General features: G+C 44.3%; 1 protein-coding gene across 1 annotated transcript; it reads left to right on the top strand.

The window, feature by feature from the left end:
* Positions 1-3,072: 3,072 nt before the first annotated feature.
* On the top strand, positions 3,073-19,356 carry ATG12 (autophagy related 12). Its single transcript, XM_083162550.1, has 4 exons — positions 3,073-3,268; positions 5,558-5,694; positions 7,859-7,921; positions 14,477-19,356. The coding sequence occupies exons 1-4, from the start codon at positions 3,145-3,147 to the stop codon at positions 14,534-14,536; spliced, it is 384 nt and encodes a 127-aa protein (XP_083018676.1). The 5' UTR covers positions 3,073-3,144; the 3' UTR covers positions 14,537-19,356.
* Positions 19,357-20,578: the final 1,222 nt, after the last annotated feature.

Below are 20,578 nucleotides of genomic sequence, written 5' to 3'. Positions count from 1 at the left end.
CTGTGCGCTGAGCGAAATGATAGCACCAGTGTTCTTTGGGGGAGAACACTGGCGACCAGCGAGATTGATGGACACTACCCATCAATCTCGGCCAGCGACGCGCATTGCTGTCGCTATGGCCCCTACACACACATATGTAGGGGCATTTTCTAAGCGACTTTGCCAAACTAAGCAAAGTCGCTTAGAAATTGCCTTAATATCAGTATGTGTAGGGCCCATAAAAGCTGCCTACCAGGCGCAACCCCATAATACTCTATGTGGCATGTCAGGACTAGCACCTAGCTCCCATGTTTGCAAATATATGTAACCAAGATCTCTGCACTCTGTTATCATGTAGAGTAGATGTAAATCTGGTTACTGATATCATCGAGTGTGCTGTGGGAAACAATGGGCCTGATTCAGACCTATTCACTAGGCTGCATATGTCCGCAGCCTAGTGAACAGGTAAACATCATCCGCAACCCGACCGATCGTCTGCCCCCCCCCCCCCCCCCCGGCGGCGCTGTGCGAATCACCGCATTTGCATGCGAGGGGATGCATACGCTTATACATCCCCTCGCATGCAGCCAAACGGTGGATAAATCATTAGATGGTCGCTGACCAATACTGATCAATACTTACGTTACAGATTTGGGGTGGGCGCTGACGTCATGAGGCCCCCTACGGTACATTACCATTTTGTAATGGCCTGTACCGACTAAAACCCCCAGTACTTACTGATTGTACCAGTGTTTAGCCTTTTAGCTACAGCGCTTGACAGGTGCCTCCTCCCTTCACCCTCTCTCAGCCGAGGAGACCGCAGGGACTCAAGAGGTGTAGTATCCGACACCACCGGCTGTTCTGTTCCCCAAGGAGCTTTGAGGGGGAGCTGCCAAACAGGACTGCGACTCCTGAGGTGCCCCACGGGGGGGAACACGGCAGGCCCGACTCCCCCTGCTCGGGGATAGGCTGCGGTGGGGTGAATATCAGACTGTGGGGGTGTGCAGGGACAATGAAGCACAGAGCAGCAGGAGAGGAATGGCACCAGGCGGCAGACGTGGGCAGGGCAGGTAAGGTGATAATGTCCTTATAGTAGTTGTGAGGAGCTGTTCACAAAATACAAATCCCTGGTTTAGCAGCTGGCCTGTCATTGGCTCTTCGGACCACCAATTACTTATCGCGTCCCGGATGGAGGAGGGCGCAAGAGAGGTGAGACCAGGAGCCGAATGGTGTATCTGCGTCATGAGCCCTTATTCTGGTTGACTCGCAAGGCTGCAAATTTGCAGCCTTGCAAGTCCACCAAACCCCACCCGGCGAATGCCTGGCCGCCCGCCCCCCCTCGCAGCGTGTGTCCCCACACACAGGCTGCGAATGGATGTTTAGCATAAACACCCATTCGCATGCTGCAGGGAACACCCATATTTTACAATGGTAGCCGACCATCAAAAGATGTGGACGGTGCACGCATATAAAAGTGACTATCAAGTCACTTACATATGCGTGTACGCTGGGACAGAAATGGGCGGGCAGCTGACATCTGGTGATGTCAGCCCCCCCCCCCAGCAACCACATCATCGGCTTCATTACCATGAGAACGCCCAGCATTCTCATTAAAGTGCCCATGAAATGCTGGGCATTCCCATATGGTAATGGGGCTGCCCGTCGCCCCCCGCTCACAATGCATCTGCACATGCGCACAAATGCGTCTGCGCATGCACAGACGCACAACATCCATCCACGGAGGACCGAATGGACCAAAATAACCCCCATGTGTATACATTGCAGTTTGAGCATAACATACCCATACCCTCCAACTGTACCGAATTTGCCGGTACAGTACCTTTTTATAATGGTCTGTACCGGCAAATAACAATTGTACCGAATGTACCGATTTTAAACACTTTTTAGACTCAGTCACTCCAAGCTGTGTGTCCCTTTGCTTAGCACTCATTCCCAAGAGAGCATTTGGTGGGTCCCAGGCCAGCGTGCGGCGCGGGGTGTCATGATGTCATCGCGGAGCCGGCGCATGCAGCCAGGGCTGACCCAGGCACTTCCTCCCTTACTTGTCAGTCGCATTACCGGCTCAGTCCTGCCCCCAACCACCTTTTATACACGTGGGTACTAACCTCTGGGTCTCCAGAAGCCACCCGGAGCTGGAACACTAAATATTTTTACCCTGCGCTTCCTGCCATGTGAGTCATTCAGCAGTGATGTCATTGGAGTAATGTAATTGCATGCCAAGGTGCAAGGGTCACACAGCCCTAAGTGAGCACACTGCAGGGTGAAAGGGTCAGGGGTGGGTGCATAACAGAGTGTGCAGGGATTACACAGCGCTAGTGGGCACACTGTAAAGGGTGACAGGGTCAGAATCCGTATCTTGTAATGTCATCAGGACAGTATGGGTCTGGGTGCTGATTGTATACACCTGCCACATACTGTACGTAATACTTATTAGTGCTCACTTTTTATTTTATTTTAAATGCCCAGTACACATTTGTAAAGGGGATGGTCGCGCACCTTTACCATTGGCCACACCCACTTTACCCGTGGCCACACACCCTTTCTGGGTGTGTACGGATTTTTGCACATCAGATGTTGGAGGAAATGCATACCCTCCAACTGTACCATTGAAAGTACAGAAAAGGAGGCTTGGCCACGCTCCATTACCTTGCCGACTGTGTATATGTGTATATATATATATATATATCAGCAAATGTACAAATGCAGAATAATACAGTATAACTATATATGTATTTCTATTCATGGTTGCCTACCTGACCCTCTCCATGAGTGAGAAAATGCTCTGTTCCTGGGCTTCCCAGGTAATGTATGATTGACATCACCTGTGGGGAGCTAGGTAATTGATAAGAAAGGTGTTTCACCACAGGTGATGGTAATCATACATTACTAGGAAAGTCCAGGAACAGAGCATTTTCTCCCTCATGGAGAGGGTCAGGTAGGCAACCATGTTTCTACCTGTGACAGTGCTGCCATCTTGTGGCAAACTTTGAAGTTGGCCATTCAGAATGCTAAAAAATAATAATAATGTCATTACGCCCCTTAAGTGGCGTGACGTATTTCCGCCGGCACTTCCGTGTTCTCGGTGTACCGTGTACACAGTGACACACACAGGGAGGGAAGGTTGCTGGCTTGCCAGAGAGCAAGATGGAGGAGGCGGGGGACACTGTATCCCCAACTAATGGTGGTGGTGATGCGACGAGCGAGTCGGTACCGGCACCCGCAGTATCGCCGGCAACGGAGGAGCCGATGTGTGAAACGAAACGTAAAAGTAATTGCGCTTAGTGTCATTCATTTGCAAGGTCTCGGTGGCTGGGTAATGGGGTATGCACCATCCACGCCCTGTACACAGGGTAGCCCATAAATTCTGGAGCCCATACCTCATACAGACCCCTCCCCGCTGCCGCTTTCCCTATTATAGGTAGCCCAATACCTAATGTATTGGGGAATGGGAACAGCGTCCCCTGCCGGAATTTTATTTTGCAGGTAGATTCTGCCCCTAGCCGGTGGGTACAGGTAGCATGTGTACAGTCCTAGCAGCAATGTAATGGGGATGTACTGGCATGTTCTATTTGTGGAATTGACTGTACTATCCCGCTTTTTCTGTATATGTTAAATTTTAAGGGAGCAATTCAGTTCTAGCACGACCTATCGCCCGTCACTCATATATTCAATTGTGGTACCTGCACCCAGGCACTTATTCCTTTTTTGCTCTGATTGTGCTTCTTAAAGCGGGTGAAGCCGTTTAAATTAATGGACACTACAAGGAAAATGGGTACTTGTTTCCTAGCACGGCGCCCGTCAGGTCCCATAGCATACCATTAGTTAAGGTATGCGATGGGACCCGATATGAGGATTTTAACAGTTTGCTGTACAATTCTGTACAATTTTAATATCGCATCGTATTACAATGGCATGCGATGAGACCCGATTTGACATTGTAAAGGCACCCTGACGGCTAATTACTATGTTAAATTGACCCCCATACCCGATTTTGAATTGTATACCCACTCTAATGGGTGATTAAGATGTGAAATGCACCCCCGTTGTTAAAGCCACCCCCACTATCAACGCCAACCCGAAGCGTGGCGAGCGCAGTGGTACGCGTCCTCCGACCTTTTCACTATCCACGTCGGCGTGGAGTTGATTTTAGATAGCGTGGCAAGGGGGCGCAGAATACATGTGAAATCATCCGCGGCACCTCGCTGCGCTCGCCACGCTTCGGGCTCGGTGGCTCGCTGCGCTCGCCACACTATATATAATCGACTCCATGCCGACGTGGATAGTGGGGGTATGAAAAGGTCGGAGGACGCGTACCGCCGTCCCTCGCGGACTCGCTGCGCTCGCCACGCTTCGGGTTGGCGTTGATAGTGGGGGTGGCATTAACAAAGGGTCTGCATTACCAACCATCAGGGTGGCTGTACAATTAAAAATCGGGTTTAATCGCATCGCATGCGATCGGGAGGCATGCAATGCGACCCGATATGATACACCGATGCCGTAAGATAAGTGCGTGGCGCTTTGCTAGGAAACAAGTACCTTAAAATGTGTGAAAAGCCGAATTTATTACAAATGTCACCTTTGGGGGTAATCAATGCCCGAACAAAGCAACAATTAAATTATTTGAGGATTGCCCAAAAAAAAAAAAAATGACCCCCCCCCCCCCCCCCTTAAAGGCTAGAGAAAGCAATTTAAGTGTTTTAAAATGACATCGCCGGGGCGATTCAGTTGTTTATGTGAGCTGTTCTCTCGGCTAAAGTGAGCGCTATTCAGGGGACCACTAGTCAATCTTTTTTTTTTTTATAACATCCTGCAGTGCCCGGTTTAGCCGTGGGCAAACTAGACTAAAGTTCTGGGTGTGGCGTGAAAAGTGCCATTTGGGTACCCAGCTCTGACGTTACTGTTATGATCCATCATTTTGACAGGCTGGGACTAGTTTTACATAATTGGAAAGAGAGTAGACCTATTTTGCTGAAACTATCTTAAAAACCCCATGTCAACCTTTTCACTGTTGACCTTCCCCATGTCTACCTAATGCTTTTGTTGATCTAATGACCCTGTCGACCTAGTGATGTCGACCTAATGCTTGTCGACCTAGTGACCCCTTGAATGGCCCCATCTAGTGGCCAAATGAGCACAAACTCTTGAATTCCCCCCACAGAGTTAGACTATTATTACTTTCTTCCCTGCAACTTTTGTTGCTGACTGCAGGAGGAGATCTTACATGTACTGTCCTGGAATTGTTCTGATTCTGGCAGCATCCAGCGTTTTACACCAGTTTACCTCCACTAACTCTACCCACACTGCTTTCCTGCCCTGTTCTTTATCCGCTTCTTGAAGGCAAAGGATTTTTTGGATAACCTGTTGCTGTAGCTCACAAAAGATAATCTACCCTTCTAGATTAAAACGCTAATAACCGCAAAATCTGCCAGTGTGTGGGTAGTGTCTCCCCCACCCCCCTATATATTTTGTTCAAGTATTTATATGTGCACTATTGCTATAAAACAGATGAAGGATGATGTAGAATAGATGTAACATATATCATGTCTGTTGCTTCTAGTTGATGTTCTACTCAAGGCTGTTGGAGATACGCCCATAATGAAAACTAAAAAGTGGACTATCGAGCGGAATCGAACTGTGCAAGGTCTCATGGACTTCATCAAAAAGTACCTCAAGCTAGATTCATCGGAGCAGATGGTATGGTGTCTACAATATTTTATTTTTGTACCTCAGATTGGTCATAAGGTCCCTATACACGGTCCGTAGTACACATCACATCGGATGCAATGCGATGTAAATCGAGTACAAAAAGTATGTGCAGCAAATACTTTTTGAACTGTACGATGAGATGCGCGGGAGGACGCATCTCAAAGTACAAAACGGACCGCCGGCAAACGGACCATGTATGGGCGGCTATAGGATGATTTGCTTTTCCCCGTGGATGGCTCTCCATGCACACAACACTTGTACAGCATGGATAGTGAAGTGATCTGGTATCAGAGCGGTGCGCAAAGAGCAGCTCGTACAGTCATGCCCAATAGAAGGTTTTCCTTCACCAATTCAAATGCACACAATAAAATAGTACATAACTAAACGAGAGCTTCTCTGTTCAATGCAGTTTCTCTCTCTCCACTCTGTATCAAATGGACAATGGTACACGCAGAGGAAAAATTGATATGGGAAGTACAGTGTAATATTGCTTTAATGACACATACACAATGTTATCCAAATATGGAAGATTCTAAAAACAAACAATATGACATAAAATGAAACAAGAGTCGATCCTATATTCATTGGTGGTTTCCATAAAACTCCATAACGGCAATATTATACAATGAGTAGAGGTGATCCTTGAATGGCTAAACTGAAACAATTACCGGCAGTGGTGGAACTGGCATGCAGTTCTAAAGTGCTTTTAGTGCAATGTCCTGGGGCATATATACCGGGTGAAATGTAATAGGTTGCGAGATTCAAAAAGTGAGAGATTTGGCAAGAAATCTCCAGTTTTTTTAAAAACCAGTGTGATTTTGCAGTGTAAATGATTGCTGCTTTCAAAAATCTGCAGATTTCTTACCAAATCTCTCACTTTCTGAATCTCTCACTTTCTGAATCTCTCATCCTATTAAATTTCACCCACCATTTCAGGTCCCCAACGCCCCCTGGCAATAAGTTAAGGTTGTCGCTCCAGCTCTCCACCTCCTCCGACCAACGCGTTTCGATTTCCCAACTGGAGTCTTTTTTTCAAGGTCAAACATCGAATGTTCTCAGTAGCGTCTTATATAGGGCTGTAGTATCCTAATCGGTATTGGCAGCCAATATCTCGGCCAATACGAAACAGAGACTGCCTCCATATTGGCCAGGGAAACCACATGTGCAGCATAACTTCCGGACTGCACAGTTGAGGATTGTGGTCATTGTAGTTGTGTACGGCAATAGGCAGACACAGCTGCCGATACTGATTAAGAGACTACAGCCCTATATGAGACTCTACTGATGACAGGGAGGTCATTTGACATTTGACCTTTCAACAAAAAGACTCCAGTTGGAGAGTCGAAGACTGCGACCCAAAGGACAACATGAGAGACCACTTAAGTAACCTATTGCCTCATACTAATGGTAAATGTATACCAGATGGTGATCCTTGTGCGGAGGTGCTGTTTATAGGTAATTTGCCCATACCAACGAGCTAGCTGTTGATATGTCTCATGTTTCAATGAAGTAACTTTTAAATATGACACTTGTTTGTTGTACATTAGCAGTATACGACATGCATCCTTACATATGTTGTGGAACTACACATTATGCTGTCATATCAAAATTGTGACAGGGCATATTGGCATATGTAGTTCCACAGCAGCTAATTGATGAATACCCCTGCTGTGAAGGCTATTGGTAGAACTAGAAGAAGACCTACTTGCTATGGGGTAGATGTATGAAGCAGTGATGCAGGAGGAAAAGTGACCCAAAGGAGAAGTGACGCATGGCAACCAATCAGCTGCTCTGTGTAATTTTATATTATGCAAATGACATATGTTACTTCAGTGCTGATTGGTTGTCATGGGCCACTTCTCCTCTGGCTCACTTCTCCTCCCTTATCACTGCTTCATACATCCAACCCTTAGTATTTTGTATAATAGCGCACCAGGAACAAGTGACCGCAGAAATGATGTCACAATAATGAAGACAGTGACAGTGTTGAGAGATCTGTCTCACGTTTTCCATTATTGGCATATTCAAAGTAAATTGGCACTAACCATAACTGATATGGAAACATAAGTAATAATATAAATGTATTAAATAAAAAATGTTCTCAGAATATAATGTGAAAATATAATATTTCTTTATTTTTATGTATTTACAGTTTATCTATGTGAACCAGTCATTTGCTCCGTCACCTGACCAAGAAGTTGGCATCTTATATGAGGTAAAAATAACCTGTGTATTAGCCAAGATTTGTATATTTTTATGGTTAACAAAAGCTTTGTAGAATATTTGGTCCCTGTTTAGTTTGTTCTAATTATGAAGTTGGTGCTAGGTACCTATGAAGGATTCCCAAGACTAGACCCGGGCCTTGCTCATTTATCGCAATATCCTGTGATATTCAGGTTGAAGGCAAAGGGGTGTGAGTCACCATTAATAAAGCAAGCTAGGTAACTGGCATTTCTGTGGTGTGGTATGGTCAGAAAGATGAGGCTATCAGTGTAGAAAAGTGAAGACAGCCAGCTGGCAACCATGACTTCATGACTTGTGGTATTTGCATTCACCCAACTTGTCTCCGGCATCATGTTCGCTGCTAGATAAAGCAATCAGTGGCAGCTGCTGTGGCCAAGCATTCTGGATACATGGAAAAGAGTTGGCGACAGCAGTTGTACTGGGTCCGGCAGCTGAGCTATGAAGGTGTGTGCTGACACTTCTCCGTGCCAATTTGTTATTTTGCAGTGACCGTTATTTAAAAAAAAAAATTGGGATGAGATTTTATATATGAGCAGCATTGCTATTTGGGGGTACAGCCACTGCTTTTTTTTTTTTTTTCACATTCCGGTGCCTGTGAGTAAGAAGCGGTTTTCTCTCAGAATCATTGACCTAGAGACTCAGACTACTGTTGTATGGGAGGTGGGGCAGATGGGCTTCCGTAGGTACAGGAGGATATGTGCACTTTCATGTTTCTCAATAATGTCATTCCTGGTATTTGAAACCACAACCTTCACACATTGCAGTCGGAGAACCACAACCGCCTGTTCGCTCCCGCATAGGAAGCCTGATCATTCGAATTCTATGCAGATTGTTGTGGTTGTCAGATGAAACCATTTCAGCTAAGAAGATCTATGTAGTGTGCAGCCACACATCCTATTCCCTGCAGCCGCACTACATAGATCTGTTCAGGGGGGTGGCGGTTATGCTATCTCTTTTCTGAAAACTAACAGCACAAGCAAATATATAGAGAAAATGTTACACTTAAGTCACTTAATTAACCAATAGTGTCTATGAGATTATACGCGCGCTCAAATATTATTACACAGATACTGATAAGGCCTAAGTGAGATACTAAGTGAGACAGAAACAATATGATAAGTAGAGACTATTGTAAACTGGCGGAAGGGAACATACTCATAGTTAACCAGGACAATAGAAGAGGAGAAAAAGGAAGGCTGGGAAGGTTGTCAGCCATATCTATTAGGTCTGAGCTGGAGTGCTAAAGTTAGGCAGCGTAGTCTGAGGTTTCCTTGGAACTCAACCAATCGTACCAAGTGGCAGTAAAGTCAGAAGACCTCTGAAGTAGCTTCATCTAATTATCAGACTTCCTATACATGAACAAATAGCTCCATGTGTGACATTGCTGAGCAACATTACTGTAACGGAATATCAAGGTGCTCACAAATCACCCTGTCACTGACAGATCTGATGTGCATGAATGTGATATAGGGTTTGGTGGTCAGATCCCTTTTTTAAGGCCCATACACATTGGGCGACTTTGACCTGAAAGCTGCTCAAAACAGCAAGTTTGAGCGGCTTTCAGTTCAAAGGCGCCCAGTGTGTATGGTCTGGCGATGAGAGCTGCTGCGTGCTCCAGCATCATCGCCGGGAAAGCCTCTCATCTGCTGGTAATACCAGCAGATCAGTGGCTTTGAGGACAGCTTTGCATAACGCTGCGCTACGCAAAGCCGTCCTCTCCCTGCTGCCAGCGCTGGGCAGGGGGAAAGCAGCTCAGTGTGTATGCACTGAGCGGCTACCCCCCCATCGATGATGGAGATAATCGCTGTCCATAAATCACTGTCCATAGTCGCCCAGTGTGTATGGACCTTCAGGGTGTTCTCAAAGTCGGTGTAGGTGTGCTGTGAATGTGTGTGTGTGTGTGTGTGTATTTATTACGTGGGAACGGCATGATCTCTGCCAATATATGTTGGCAGCCCCTGTTGAGAATTCTTTGGCCCCTTGTTCAGTTTATGATCCCTGGGGAGTACCCTGTTGTCAGCCGGAGGAAAAGGGATTATTTGTCCCGCAAGTAAAACTGCTATCGAGAGCAGATACTATAGAAAAATGGGTACTTGTTTCCTAGCACGGCCACACCGATTTGCATCGGGGTGATCGTGTCGGAAAAATTGCATCGGTCGCATCGACCAAATCGCATGCGAGGCGATCGACCAGATTTTTACATTGAATCAAATGTGAATAGGGCCCCTGGGACCTTATTTTACATTGGATTCAATGTAAAGTATTCCCCAGACCCCCAATTTTACCCCCTCAACGAGCCTGCGAGGGGCGGCGGTGCGCATCCTCCGACCTTTTTTATACCCCTACTATCCACGTCGGCGTGGAGAATATAAATTGTGGCGAGCGCAGCGAGCCACCGAGCCCGAAGCGTGGCGAGCGCACGCGTATAACTTCACAGGTATACGCGTCCCCTCGTGGGGCTCGCTGCGCTCGCCACGCTTCGGGCACGCTGCGCTCGCCACACTTTATAATCTCAACTCCACGCCGACGTGGATAGTAGGGGTATGAAAAGGTCGGAGGATGCGCACCGCCGCCCCTCGCGGGCTCGCTGCGCTCGCCACGCTTCGGGTTGGCGTCAATCGTGGGGTGCCGCTCACAATGGGGTTGCGGAACCCATGACGGGGCCATATACAATGTGAAATGGGTCATATTGGCCCATTTCACATTGTTTCCTATGTAAAATGGACTTAATCAAGTCCATCTCATCTTGTGCCATTATAATGGCACAAGACCGACGCGATGCTCCCGATTTCAATGTTAAAAATATTTTAACATTGAAGCCTATGGCAAAATCGGGGGCATCGCGTCGGGGGCCATGTTAATGCACGCGACCGACGCGATGCCCCCGATTTTGCCTTTGCCGGCACAGTGGACCTGATTTCAAAGGAAATCGGGTCCATCGTGTCCATCGTGTACCTTAACTTTAAGGTACACGATGGACGCGATTGTGGCCGTGCTAGGAAACAAGTACCGAAAAATGAAGGCAGGAATAGACATTTTCCTTATAAACCTAAATATACATCCCTACTGGCATTAAAGACAATATATGGCTGGATTTTACCACTGATTTTTGTTTAAACCTGCAGGAAACTCGAACAGAAGTCTGCACTTAATGCCCTGATTGCTTTGCGACAAACGTGTTAACCCTAAACTTCTGGAACATATCCCAGATTCTGTGGGTTAACGTGTGGTAGTGGGTAATTTACCATGTGAGGGAAAGGGGCTGTTATTGAATCCATCCATAAAGTACATGTATGGATATTCTGTATATTTTTTCTCTCTGCTTAAGCTTAGCTGGCCTTTGTTTCTAGGTTTTATTCTGACCTAGTTTTGTTTTTACAGCCTTGCCAACTGTCGCAAAATAGGGGGTTATTCAGACTTGATCGCTCCAGAGACAAAACCCGTCCTGGGCAAGGCTGCAAATGGCTTGTGAAAATCATGCCAATCGGCGGTTAGCTGCAAATCCAAACGCAACTCACGCACAATCTAATGATTTTTTTCAGTCTGTGCGTAACCTAAAAACTAATTTAATTGTACGATAGAAACAGGATGATTGAGGCCGGAGCTGACGTCACACCCTCCCAAAAAAACACCTGGTCATGCCTGCGTTTTCCCTGACACTCCCAGAAAACATCCGTTTACCACCCACAAAAGACATTTCCTGTCAGTAATTTTTTAATGTGTTTTTTTTTTTTTTTTAGGATGATCAGTGACAATGTAAAGACTATGGTGTTTATTTACAGTAATAAACAAATTTTTTTGCATACTCACAAATTAGTGCAGTTTAGAAACCGATTTTAAAGTGGCAACATTTTTAAAAAGGCAACAAAGGGACCGAAAATATTGGCATGTTTATATCTGATTCAATACCACTGAGCAGTTAAAAAAAAAAATTCTAGGTATTGATTGTTTTACACATTGATGACATTTCTGTACTCTGAGAGAAGGCAGCACAGCACTAATAGTGCTCAGACCATCGCGCAGTTGCCCAGCAGGTGTTACATGAGCAGTTAATAAAGTAATTTGTCTTGTCGTATATACATATGGAAGATAAGCGTGTTTATGGAATAGTACAGTTTTCTAAATAACTTTATAGCATTTTACTGAAGCATTTTCATATAATAGGACAGGTAAATAAATTTTCTTATTAAATGGGTAATTCTAATTCATACATAGCCTGATATAACAAGAGGATATGAATCCCATGACCTGAACTTTCATCTTAATAACTTGTGAAGCTTCGAACTCTGCATATGACCATTATCAAACACTTCTGTTTATTCTCACTGCTACCCCTTCTGTGTCACTCCTGTCTGCCCCTCCCCTTTAGAATGTACGCACTAACGAGCAGGACCCTCTCTCCTCGTGTGCTTTTCTTGAAATATATATAAATCTCTGCCACCCTAATAATTGCTTCAGTGTCCTGTCCCCTGATGGAACTGTCGTTATTTACCATGTTTTGTCCTAAATTGGCTTGCACTGTAATTCGTTACTAAATAGATTTTTGCTCATTTATGTTCTGTTAGGCGCCGTGGAACCCTTGTTGCGCCATATATAAATGATAATAATGATATAGTGACAATGGTACACTTGAGCTCCATTTATAGCACAGTACAGCGGATGCCTGCTGTGTTTATATGTACAACTCCCTGAAGACTAAAGCCAATTTTTTCAGTAATCTCTGTGTCTTAATCACATAGTGCACTTCTGTCACACTCTCCTTATCATATGGCCCAGATAAAAGCAGCTGCTGGTGCGATTCTAAGTGCATCTCCGCAGCATGTACGGAAGGAACAGCTAAAAACTTTATTAACAGATGGGAAGTGTGTTATTGCCAATCAATTTCTGCTGCGGCAAATCTCCTAGATCAAAGATTCGGAGTAAGAAATGTCAATCATTATACAAATGAAAGATACTGACAAATCCAGTTCTCCTACAACATTGGCTGCTCGCACAATATTCTGCAGGGTACTTTCTTTAGGGAGTATTGAAGAAGGAATGGAAATTCTGGCTTTATTTAAATTCAATTGGTTTCATGCCTTTTTTTTTTTATTTCATTTATATCTGTTTATATTAAAATAAGCAGTAACGAGGCACTTATAGATCAAGGAAATGGAAAACAAGATGTATACTATCTCTCTTAATGTTCACTCTGGGATTTTTTTAGGGCAGGGTGCTCACCACTGTGCTGTGTGTATTTTTTTCTATCAGGAGGGCACATTTTATATTAGAAATTTACAATAGAATAATAAAAAAAAAAAAAAAAAACATGTAAAAAATTGCACATTGCACTAGGATTACACCCATTAAACATTTGCCATACTCTGCTATGCCCATTACATAATCTGTCGATTACACATTATGGCACACACTGTGATGCCTCTTACACATTATACCATGCACCATAATGTCCATTACACATGATGGCACACACCTTAAGTTCTCAGCAGCATGTCAGCGTGGTGGGGGCAGCGTAAGGGTGCACAGTGCCACACACAAAAAGGCAAGGTGCATTTTTAAGGTTTTAAAAACGGACACCCTACAGAAGAAGCTTAGAGGTAACACTAACTCTTTTATAGTAAAAAAGCATGTTGCTCTCACATATCCAAAGGTAAATCCGTATGAAGTCTAATCGGAGCCCAATAGGTATCTTAGTGGTTCAAAAGAAAACAAAAATAAAAGTAAAGAAATAGTACCAAACACTGTAAATGTATAGAAAAAGGGGATGGGATAGAAAGGTGTAGATACTACAAAGCCTGTAGATACTACAATGAAATAATGAAATCTGAGAGAACCGTACAGGAACAGGATGAGAGGCCAGATGGTCTAGAGCAGGCCTGGCCAACCTGTGGCTCTCCAGATGTTGTGCCACTACAAATCCCAGCATGCCTTGCCACAGTTTAACACTACGTTATAGGAAAACTGTGGCAAGGCATGATGGGATTAGTAGTTTCACAACCTCTTGAGAGCCACAGGTTGGCCAGGCCTGGTCTAGAGGACCGCTAGTTCTGTGATAATGGCAATGCTTTATTGCGTCTTGCTGAATGAATTAGAACCCTGATCTCCTAGAGCTTGCATGAATTCCGAGACATAAAGAAAAGTTTTTTTGTATGTCATTGTTATTTTTAGTTTTTTTTTTTTAGTTAAGTACAGTCCTGCTAACCTGTTGCTCTCCAGCTGTTGTAAAACTACACATCCCAGCATACCCTGCCACCGTTTTTGTATTCGCTAATAGCAAAACTGTGCCAGGACATGCTGGCACTTGTAGTTTTACAGCAATTGGAGAGCCACAGGATACCCAAGCCCGGTTTAGTCAATGAGCAGAGATGATCTAGAACCATCACCAGTATGTCGTATGCTTGGGTTTCGCTCTTCGAAGTGTTAGACAGGTTAATAATGGTACTTAAGGACAACGTCTGTATTGTAGAATGTAATGTATATCCCTTTTTTAATTGAAATTACTTTTTTTAATTTACTTTCTTTACAGTGCTTTGGCAGCGATGGGAAACTTGTTCTACATTACTGCAAATCGCAAGCATGGGGATGAAGGAGCTACACTTGCAGCTCTTCTGATTTGAAGGGAATGTGTATGAACATATTAGACAATGCTGGGTCCTACCACATGTCTCGGAGAACTGTCCGTTGGAGTCGGGATCTGTGCAGTAGCTGTCTTGGATACGCTGGCTTGTTTTTTGCTGCAAACCTATACTGAGCTGTACAATGCTGGTAGAGAAACAATTTGCATACAAATTAAGATTCCACACTTACTGTACATGCCAAGTTAAACTTTTCTAGTCCTTCATTTAATATGAATATGATTTTTTTTTTTTTTGATGCTATAAGGAATATCCTGCTTAATGCTTTGTGGCATTTGTGACTCCTATTATTACTATGCAATATAGTAACCGCGTGCCACCTCCCTATACGTATTTCTGCTGTTTAACTGTGAAAAAAAAAATCTGGAAAATTAAATTGTGCCATTTACATATGTAACATTCATCTAGCTGGTGTTAGCAAATCCAGTCCTCTTTGCCTTACTAAATTTCATTATATCAACCCCTTCAGTGGTATGTTCGGATATTTCTCGGGCTTAGCTGCAGGTGCGGGCAGGCCACGGGAAAGAAAGGGGGCGCCAGTGGTGAACCAATGGCGCACCACCATCCCCCCATGTCGCCGCTCCTCCCCATCGCCATTCGGGGAGGTTTGGCCGCGCTCGGCCGTTTGGTCCTCCAAACACAGGAGTGCCCAAACTCTTGAGCCCCATCCTAAGCGGCCCCCAACTTCTCCAAGCGGCCGGAAACAGCTGAAGCCGGCAGAAGCAGCCCCAGGGGAGCAGGGGCTGCTACAGTAGGCAGCAGCTGCCCCTTCTGTGGTGAGCATTTCTGGGGCAGGACAAACCTGCCCTGGTAGGTTTGTCCTGCCCCAGGATAACCCACCACTCAAGGGATTAAGGGGGGTATCCAATTATACCAGTTAATTTTTAGGTAGAAAACGGTGTGCTAAAAATTGGGATTTTAGCCCAGTGGTGAGTTTTTGCTTATTCTTTTAAAGCCCATTTAATATGGTGAGAACACTGTCCCTGACCGGCGATTAACCCTTTGAGTGGCAACATCTCTGTGAGAGAAGTGCAAAATATCTGCTAAAAATGCCTGCGTCACTCACATTTGTTATATAAATTCAAATAAAAATTGTTGCATACAATAAGATTATATTTCCTATATAAGATAAACATTACAGGTCATTATGATGAATATAAATGTGTGCGTGGCAAGTTTCACACCTATTTTAACAAATTCACTTGGCACGCAAAGGGTTAAGTAGATTTATTCAGCGGGTTGGATAATATTTGGCGGTCAATAGAGACGCGTGTGGTCGCGCATCACTATCGCTAGGGTCCCTACACGTGGAGCGATGTAGGGGCACTTTCTAAGCAAATGCCCTGAATCGCCCCATTACAATCATGCATTAAGTAAAATATACCACCATTGCTTTCCACCATAAATCTATATAATACAGTATCATAAGAAAGAAATAATACAGGATCATAAAAAAGAAATGAGTAATAATATATAACCATCTAAGCTCACAATTCCTCCTCCGGTTCACAATATAGTAATTTGCTGCAAAGAGCTACCCAATAAAACTTGTCCAAATAATATCTAGACAATTAAATGAGGTTGTGTGTACTGTGGCTTTACAATGTCTATTGGATGCATTATACACAGATTCCTTTTAAGGCACACGAAGAGCTGGTCACTGACCTAAAAGTTCTAAAACGGGTCTGTTTTGCTTTAGAATATTAATTAGTAGGAGTAAATTAAGGTATCCAATCGGAACACATCTCTGACCAGACACTGAGTGAGGTTACAACATCGGGACGCAAGTATGGCCCATTACAAGCTCCTGAATGTCAGGAGTCAGAACCCATTGTTTCATTACTAAGCCTATTTAAATAGTCTTTCCCACATCACAGGTGATCTAGAATGAAGCCGAAGGGAGATCTTGGATTTGCATGCGGTTGATCTTGGATTTGCATGCGGTTGCTGACCCTTCACTGTATCAAGCGGTGCTAGATTTGAGATGTATTTATGATTAGTATCTAGTCATTCTTGTAAATTAACAGACATCTGAGGACACATTGTAATTAATTGTTATAGTTACAGACTGCTTTATAAGAGGCCATTAGAAGACTGCAACTATGAATATGGCTCATTATGGGGGTAATCAGACTTTTAAACAAACAGATCAGTTGCCAAATGGTTAAACCCCTAATAACCCTCACACCAGTCTAAATTCCCATGTTGGCGCCGGGAACAACCCACGTTTAGCACTAGTGTGAAAGGTTCCCGGGACAAATCCCTGGGAAAATTTGCTGGGATTTTAACCCTCCTTCCTAGCAGGGTTGCTCCTGGGACCAGCCCGGTATACAAGCTGGTGTGAAAGGTACTTACCCAGGCAGCGGTGGCTGGGAGCTTGTAGCGCTATTTGCCGAGCGGCAGGACAGGATTTGCTGCTGAATTTGAAAACATTTTTAAAAGACTGGCCGGACTCTGATTGGCTGAATTCAGCCAATCAGCATCTGGCCAGTCTTTTGAATATGTTTTCAGCTTCCCGCCACTACTGCCCAGCAAATAGCGCTACAAGCTGCCGCTGCCCGGATAAACCTGTGCTGCTGCACATAGGTGAGGGGGTAAGGTTTCTCCCCCCCCCTCACACCAGAAAATGCAGGGACTGTCCCTGCTTGATCCCTGGACTGTATTCCCGGGTCTCTGCATTTTCTGGTGTGAAAGGGGTATTGGAAGAAAAAGGATACAAATCAGACAATTGTCAGCATTTGACTGGATTACACTATGGTGTATACCTAGTTTAACTCACTGAAGTGCAGATTGTCTACAGCATTCATTACTGGATCTCCATTATGGTATTTAATATTACAGTCGTATTGGGTAATTTGCTTCTTGCTTTTTCATGTGTGTTGCTAATTCTTTTTATGCATTTTCCCTCTATTGCATAAATAGAAGTGGTGGATTATTATACTCATTATGTCGTTTTAGGTTAATATTTTAAACGTAACCTAACTTGTAGGAAAAAGAGGCTGTGAGAATAATGGAATCGCACCAAGGACCTAATTCAGGTTGGTTTGCAAAAGCAAGCTCATTCTTTAACCCCTTTAGTGGTGAGTTTTGCTGGGGCAGGACAAACCTACCAGGGCAGGCCTGTCTTGCCCCAGCAAAACCCACCACAGAGCTGTGGGACCCCACCCCCCTCCTGTCCCTCCCTCATCTCTGCTACGGCGATCCTATGCCGGAGCTCCCGCGCCCTGCCGCTGCCCCAGCCGCCGTTCACAACAGGTGGCAGGTTTGGGGATGTTCGGGATGGCTTGGGAGGACTCGTGCGCCCGAACTCCCGAGCTGCGCTGAACATCCTCGAGCCTGCTGCCTTCTTACTACAACTAATGGAGGCGGGGGTAGGGCAGCTCCTGCGTATGATCGCGGGAGAGGTGAGGGGGAGTGATGGGAGGGGAGGAGAGCGGCCACTGGTTGGTGCCCAGACAGGTGATAAGCCAGTGGTGCACACCTTCATCTTAATGGTATGCCCAGAAAATTTCCGGCCATACCAATCAAGTGGTTAATGGACAAAACCATGTGCACTGCAGGTGGGGCAGATGTAACAGGTGCAGAGAGAGTTTCGTTCGGGTTGGGTGTGTTCAAACTGAAACCTAAATTGCAGTGTAAAAATAAACCAGCCAGTATTTACTTTGCACAGAAACAAAATAACTCACCCAAATGTAACTCTCTCTGCACATGTTACATCCACCCCCCTGCACCTGCACATGATTTTGTCCATTAAAGGAAGAGTTTGTTTTTGCAATCCAACTCTAATCACCCCCCATGTTTTTAGTTGGTAATGCAGCTTTTACACAACAAAATAAGTTTGTCATGCCTTATTTACCACAATCATAAGATGACTGCTAGCACTATATATTTCTTAATTATGGTTTCTGTTCTAAAATGTTCTGTCTTGTTAAGGAAAGTAAAGATGTAAAGAGGTTATGGTCATTAAATGTATTCAACTTTTTTTATGATGATACTGTGATCGTAAAATTCAAGAGATTACTTTAATTGATTTTTTCAATACCCATAGCAACCATTACAAAGGATTAAGGGCCAGATGTACTAAGCTTCAAAAGTGATAAAACAGAGAGTGATAAACAGCCAGCCAATCAGCTCCTACCTAACATTTTTCAAACACAGTCTGTGACATGGCAGGTAGGAGCGGATTGGCTGTCAGTTTATCACTCTACATTTTATCACTTTTGAAGCTTAGTGCATCTGACCCTAAGGCAAATGTTTAAAAATATTTAGGATCCCAGCACCCTAGAGCAGTGTTTCCCAACCCTGGTCCTCAAGTACCCCCAACAGTGCATGTTTTCCAGGTCACCAGACACGTGCACTCATTATTCAGACACCTTTTTAAAAGATCCACAGGTGGAGCTAATTATGTCACTTGTGATTCTGTGTGGAGACCTGGAAAACGTGCAATGTTGGGGGTACTTGAGGACCAGGGTTGGGAACCACTGCCCTAGAGTATCAGAATTTTTTTCACGCCACTCCTAGGCCAAAAGTTTCTTATTGGAAAATGTATTAAATTAAAAAAATGACATTAAATAATTTGGGTTTATATGTCATCCTTATGGTGAGTTATGTGGTGAGGTACATGATTCACTTTTTTGTTTGTCCACATATTCTATAGTTGGCAGTCACTACTTCTGGTTTTCTCTATTACAGGGACCATAAATAATTTGCTCCTAACCCCTGGACTACCCACCAAAACAATTGTTTGAATAAATTTGTTAAATCAAATGGATTTAACCAGTTTGTCTGATCAACCATTGTCTTTTTTTCCCAGTGTTTGGGAGCAATTCTCATAGGCTTCCATACTTTACCAGATTTTTGTTCCCACCAGAGATTTGACAGAAAAATCTTTAGATGTGTACCCAGCTTTACATTATTGGGAGAGCAATTACAGATGGCTGTGGAAGAAGTAATAAGACTACCTACTAAAGACATTTCTGCAAGAAATCAATGTTATTATCGTGTATCATAGAGTAGGGGCTGCTATTATGTAGCATTAGGGTCCATCAGCTTCAGAGACACCTGGATCTCTGAGATCTTTGCAAAATATATGCAAAAAATATAAATATCTCTGAATTTCACACTATGATGTCGTGTTCAGGTATTATTGCTGACACTTCTTGGTGCACTGGGGGAAAACTTAATTTTTTATAGCCCCTTGCTTTAATCCACTTTAGCGGTATTATTAAATTTGATATAGTAGCGACCATTTTATATTATTGTATTTTGGGTTGTCACAGGAGCAAATTGCTTCTATTATCCCTTTCACACCGCACAAATAATCCGGGTCCGACCAGGGTTGTTGCTGGGTCAATCCGGGTCTCTCTGCTGTGTGAAAGGGCCATTTGAAAAAAGGTGGGTCCAGCAACCTGGCATTACGACCCGGGTTGAAGGGTTAATCCTGGACCTGGGTTGCTGGGCCGTGTAAACAGGTAACCAGGGACAAGCGACCCGGGTCCTGTTCACACTATAGGCAGGAGGCTGCATTAGCTCCAAGTGCTGCCTTCTTCCCCCCGTCCCCGATGGCGTGCCACCGCTCCGCCCCCTTTCTGACATCAGCGACCCACCGCAAATGCTGGGTCGCTCCCGGGACGGTCCCATGCCCAAATCACTAGTGCGACCCGGCATTTGCAATGTGAAAGGGGTATATGTTTCACATACTGTGAATAAGGCCTTATGTCTGTTCCTTACTCTCACGCTATGGTATAAATGCACCTATTAACCTTTTTGAGTGCCGCGGGAATTTGTCAAAATAGGTGTAAAAAATTGCAAACCAAATATCTGCATTCAGCAACACTTTTTATTTGAATTAATATAACAAATGTGAGTGACGCTGACATTTTTAATGAATATTTTGCGCATCTCTCACAGAAATGTTGACAATCAAAGGGTTAAACGCAAATAAATATATTTCACAATCAATATTTTCATCATGTAGGAGTACAAACAATTAA

This window comes from Crinia signifera, chromosome 19 (genome assembly GCF_055691185.1).
Source record: "Crinia signifera chromosome 19, ASM5569118v1, whole genome shotgun sequence".
In the NCBI taxonomy this organism is placed as follows: Eukaryota; Metazoa; Chordata; class Amphibia; order Anura; family Myobatrachidae; genus Crinia; species Crinia signifera.
This window is presented reverse-complemented; position numbering and strand designations above follow the sequence as displayed.

Bases quoted from the DNA above. Each gene is read 5' to 3' on its own strand.
- ATG12 (XM_083162550.1), top strand. From the start codon at position 3,145: ATGGAGGAGGCGGGGGACACTGTATCCCCAACTAATGGTGGTGGTGAT. The intron at 5,695-7,858 runs GTATGGTGTCTA...ATGTATTTACAG, and splicing joins TAGATTCATCGGAGCAGATG to TTTATCTATGTGAACCAGTC. The intron at 7,922-14,476 runs GTAAAAATAACC...CTTTCTTTACAG, and splicing joins AAGTTGGCATCTTATATGAG to TGCTTTGGCAGCGATGGGAA.